This window comes from Triticum dicoccoides, chromosome 2A, assembly GCF_002162155.2.
Source record: "Triticum dicoccoides isolate Atlit2015 ecotype Zavitan chromosome 2A, WEW_v2.0, whole genome shotgun sequence".
Lineage (NCBI taxonomy): Eukaryota > Viridiplantae > Streptophyta > Magnoliopsida > Poales > Poaceae > Triticum > Triticum dicoccoides.
Window position 1 is genome coordinate 41,719,225 of NC_041382.1, and position 5,467 is coordinate 41,724,691.

General features: G+C 46.0%; 1 protein-coding gene across 1 annotated transcript; it reads right to left on the bottom strand.

The window, feature by feature from the left end:
* Nucleotides 1-1,078: 1,078 nt before the first annotated feature.
* LOC119353079 (IAA-amino acid hydrolase ILR1-like 8) lies at nt 1,079-4,508 on the bottom strand. The gene is made up of 5 exons (XM_037619659.1): nt 4,105-4,508; nt 2,641-2,766; nt 2,021-2,335; nt 1,774-1,902; nt 1,079-1,662 (listed from the first exon to the last, which is right to left on the bottom strand). The coding sequence occupies exons 1-5, from the start codon at nt 4,453-4,455 to the stop codon at nt 1,297-1,299; spliced, it is 1,287 nt and encodes a 428-aa protein (XP_037475556.1). The 5' UTR covers nt 4,456-4,508; the 3' UTR covers nt 1,079-1,296.
* Between the last annotated feature and the right edge of the window lie 959 nt (nt 4,509-5,467).

A 5,467-nucleotide genomic window follows, 5' to 3' on the forward strand; every position in this document is an offset into this window, starting at 1 on the left:
CATGCTATATTAGCATCAACTATATATGGTTTTGGTGCATATTTTTTTAATTTTTTCTAGACTAACTTATTAATCTCGTGCCCAGTACCAGTTGCTGCTTTCTGCATGTTTTTGGTTTTACATAAAATTATTATCTAGGAAGGTCAAAATACCCCGGTGATTTAATATGATTTTTGGGCATAGAACACAAGACGATGCCCGAGGGCCTGATACGGCCAGGTGGCGTGACCACCCCCTGGCCGCATCGTGGGCCAGTGTGGGGGTTGCGGATCTTGGTTGGAGCCCTTCTTTTACAGTGTTCGACCAGAAAATAATGCCGACGGCACAAACCCTGACCCCATGGTCGGTGGCATCGACATGAAGACGTGGTTGTCGCTCACGCGTTCAGATAGCGACCAGTTTTAAGTACTAGTTTTAATGACACTAGTTATAGTAGTAGAGTATGTTTCGTTTGATGGCAATGTGAACTATTATGGCCATGTGGCGAATTTCGGTTAAGTTTAGTTTGTTTCGATCAAATTTGTGTTGAACATGACCGAATTTGATTTTTACTCCGCTAATTTACGAGATCGGCTCGAAACGGTCAAAATTTAGAGAAGTATAATTACTCCACTATACTTTACTCAACCGAATACTTCTCTATTTTTTAGAGGATCGGCTAGAAATGCTCTAAAATAGTTGACATAAGACACACCCCTTACAAGGATGGCAACTGAATTGTGTCATCGTTGACAAGGCCAAGTACGGGGGAGCACCAGACGACAATCCGCCGAATTAGAAACTATCAACCCATAGGACCAAACCCAGACACAATCTCATATGACAGCCATGTCGGCCTCGACATCGACACCGGGACGGTGACGGAGCTGTAAGAGTTCCACTCTGTATCACTGTATGGCAATTGTCTCCACCTTTAAGACTTCGGCGCCGAGGACACATGAACATAGTCAGCCGGTTGTGTTAGTGCTTTCCTTGGGGCGTGGCTTCTTGGCCAAATCTTCTTTGTGCCACATATCTCTTTCTAACTTGATGAATATACACGCAGGTGTCATGTCTGGTCTCGAAAAAAATTTCCAAATGTAGAAAATCACAAACGGCTACACTTAAATTACTGAACTGTCTTAATTATCATGCATGCTACATATGAATAGTACATCTCACATAACATACTATACACACATATATAGCTTCCGATCAAGCAAATGAAGACGATTCTGGATATCTAACACTATACGGACATCAGAGAATTTTCACTCCATAATCCAAGACGGACCTTCACTCATGCTCCTGTAGTTTTCAGGAGCGGTTCAGGTACTCAATGGCAACCGCGGTGTGAAACGCAGCTCCAATAGGAAGAACACCCTCATCGAGGACGAAATGCGGGGAGTGCACCGGATGCACCCTGTCCATGGCGGTCTCGTTACCTACGCCGATGAAGAAGAATGCACCCGCCGCTCTCTGCGCGTAGAAAGCGAAGTCCTCGCCACCCATGCTCCGGGGAGCCACCTTCACATTAGCTTCCCCGAGCATGGCCTCGGCCACTTCCTTGGAATGGGCATACATCCCTTCATCGTTGACGGTGGCTGGGTAATGCTTTAGCTTCTCCTCCATGAAGTCGACAGTGGCTGCGCAGCGGTGCACGGTTGCCTGGGCTTCTACGGTCTTCCAGAGAGGCATCAGGTTGTCAGTACCTCATGTCAAATGGTGGAGGAAAAGCATTGACTGGAAACTTGAGATAGGAGAGAATGCATGGGGTGTTATAATTTGTCCTACCTCTTTCACCCTTTTCATTAGATATGACAGGCCTTCATCAGTCATGCTCCGAAAGGTGCCGCCGAACGACGCAGATTCGGGAATTACATTGTAAGCATCACCTCCTCTCAGTTGTGTAACAGACACCACCTGAAAGAAGTAGTAAATCATCGACCAAGTTATCACTCACTTCCCAGGGGTTTCATATGCAGATTAATGGTGGCCTGGCCACCTTTGGATATATGTGCTAGACATATTAATCACGTACAGCTGACTCGAGTGGATTGGTTTCACGGGCGACAAGTTGCTGAAGGCTGAGAATGGCGGAGGAAGCAGCAATGACAGGGTCAACGGCATCGTGAGGGTTACCGGCGTGCCCGCCTTTTCCGGTGATCGTTGCGGTGAACCGAGCTGCAGCTGCAAGAAATGGACCTGGCCGCGATGCAACGACGCCTACAGGAAGATGTGGGAAGACATGCAGGCCAAAAATGGCAGAGACATCGTTGAGAACACCCTCCTCTAAAATGTAGTAAGCACCGGCGTAGCCCTCTTCAGCAGGCTGGAACACAAGCTTGACAGTACCCTGAAGGTCAAGCAACAATGACACAAATTGAACTGTTTTCTCATTCTCAGTCGTATAAATTTGAATTCACATTACGATACATCATGTTAATGAGAGTACTACTTATATGCTGAACTGACTGAGTTATAATGTTGAACCCTGGTGCCCACAGGCACTGAAATGGAACTATATACCAAAATTGTCTGGACTGACAAAAGAGCATTGCTTGTTATTTCCAACACAAAATATCATGTTACATGTAACGTAATAATCCTCTCAATTTCACCATGTTAAAATTAAGAGTATGATCAGCACAGTAAGTTTACCTTTAAATCTTCCTTCCGAGATTGAAGTAGCTTGGCAGCTCCTAGAAGCATTGTCACATGGGCATCATGTCCACAAGCATGCATCTTGCCATTTTCGAGGCTCTTGTACTCCCAATCTACCAATTCCTGCCCAAGGACCACCGTACGTGCCATTGTCAATCAAATGCCATCACTATTTACTAACAAATCAATACACCACTGTACAGCAAAGAATATTCTCGTATACAATCTAGGTTCTTGTTGATTGAATTCTGTTTTGTGCAAGCTGCACATAGAACATGTCGTATTTGGTTGGACCAATGCTTGATGTCGATTGTCTTGCAGCTTACAACGTACAATCCAAAACAAAATTTCATATCAAATAGGTTAATTTTCCAGAATACGGGCCAAATACTACCTATAATGGAAAAATATTTTCCATTTCGTCTCATTGTAGGCGCTGGTCTATCCGCTTTGTGTCCCTAAAGCGGCATTCTGTATTTCCTATGTAGTTAGGTTTCATGATATGATGCAGCACAACAAACAAACAATAACTAATCGGTGACAGCAAGACTTTTGTTGGCTGCTGCGATGGCCACTTGATTGCAGCACACATGACAGCAAGAGCTTTGATTACTCTATACAAGATAGGTCCTTGTTGATTTGAATTCTGTTTTTTGCAAGCTGCACATAGAACATGCCGTATTTTGTCTGGACCAATGATTGATGTTGTGCAGCTACATCCGTACAATCCAAAAAAATCATCTCAAGTAGATGGTTAATATTTTCATAACCTAATAATTTCTGTTTTGCCTCATGTAGCTGCTGATCTATCCACTTTGTGTCACTAAAGCCACATTCTGTGTTTCCTATGTGGTTAAGTTTCATAATGCAGCACAACAAACAAACAATAATTAATCGGTGATGGCAATAGTTTTGGTTGGCTGCTGCGGCGATCTTCATGATGGTCACTTGATTGCAGCACATTTGGATACTTCTTAGATAAAACGACGGAATTAAACCCACATCGGTGCGGATTCGGAGAAAGAGATGTAGACGCATAACAGAAAATTGGGTTCCTGAATCCTGAGCGAGTCACCTGTCGGTATCACAAGGTAACCTATCGGTATCACAAGGACAAAAGAAATTGCAGCACCAGCTAATGGTACTGCTACACTGTTTGGAGGATATGTCATTTGGTTTACATAATTGTGTATTAGCTAAATCACATTTCATAACAACCATGCATTAGCATTGACACTTATATTTCTGAAAAAAATTAACATTCACATCCTGTCCTAATTACTCTAATTCGTTCTCTGCACATCTCTTTTCCAAGAAAAAGAAGAAGCAGTCTGAATTATGTTGGGATCAAACAGGTTCATATCTCACGAACGAATGAAGCAATCCTAAGTTCCTAACAATGGTTAGTGACGACTGACGACTGACGATATAGAAATGCAGGGTATGAGTATGACTACGGACCTGGAGGGGGAGCGCGTCCATATCGGCCCGGAGCGCGACGACTGGCCCGGAGCCGCCGCCTCCAGCGATGGTCGCCACGACGCCGGTCTGGGCGACGGGCCAGACATATGGGATGCCGAGCGCGTCGAGCTCGGCACGCACGAGCTCGCTTGTGCGATGCTCTTGGAAGGCCAGCTCCGGGTGCTGGTGGATGCGCCGACGCAGGCCGCGCAGCCATGACTCGAACGGGGGCGCACGCGCCGCGCCCAGCAGATCGGCTCCCAGCCGAGTTGTCGCCGATGATGAGGGGATCACGAGATGTGAGAGGAAGAGGAGAAACAAGGCGAGGAGCTGAGTCGTAAACCGAGCCATGCGGGCGTGACCGAAAACTGCTCGATCCTCTGCTCACGGCCCAGCACACAAGACTGCGTACGTGATATATAGTTCGCGCGTGGCCTCCGTTGATATTTTCCACCGGAAGTATAGGCGCGATTTGACTCGCCGGTTTTTTATTGCTGTGAAATATTCTTTTATTTGTGTTAGTTCATTTTTTTATGAAGAAGATCCAAACCTATTTTAAAAGTCCACCAAAAGTTTAAAGCATCTAAAACATAAAAGAAATTACATCAAGGTCTCTAGACCACCAAATGACCACTACCGCCGTCAAAACAAGCTGCCAAAGCGCCGTTGTCCCCGCTCCCCACCAGAGCCGGGCTGACCTTGTCGAGGACAAACGGAAAATCTTCGTGCACGTGACCCTAAAGACCACCATCCTAGAGCTATATTCGTCGTCTTTTATCCCTTGAATAAATCTAAAGCAACTGGCATCAAATCTTGTTGTCGCGCACGCACGACGGCGAGAAACCCTAACCTCGCCGCCCCAAGAAGACAAGACGACGGGAACCTATGCCGGAGCTTCGTCGATTACATTCATATATGGACAACTCGAGTAGGATTAGAGCCCGAAAGACAAATTCGAAGAAAACTCGTCCACATTCGTCTGAGCATTGCATATGCGAGGACTAAAAAATGTAATGTAAAGTACCACCCAGAGGAAGGCACCTGGAGTCACCCCCCCCCCTACCTGCTGGAGAGGGGAATCTATGGCTCGTCGGCGAATCCTAAAGTGAAAAGTTTAACTTAGCTGCCGAGGGGAAGGGGAGAAAAAGCCTACGTGCTAAGTTTTTTTGTTTGTTCTTATTCCACTCTGCTTCCTTTTTTGCAGCTTTGCTAACTCTCGAACGACTGGAATGAGAAACTGTGTCAGTCGATTCCTTGTGAGAGGGCAGCGAAGCCCGAGCCCGAGATCGAAGCGTCGGCGAGGACTTGGACGGGATCAAACCGTAGCCGGTGACAATGCGACTGGACGTGGGGTTGCAGGTGG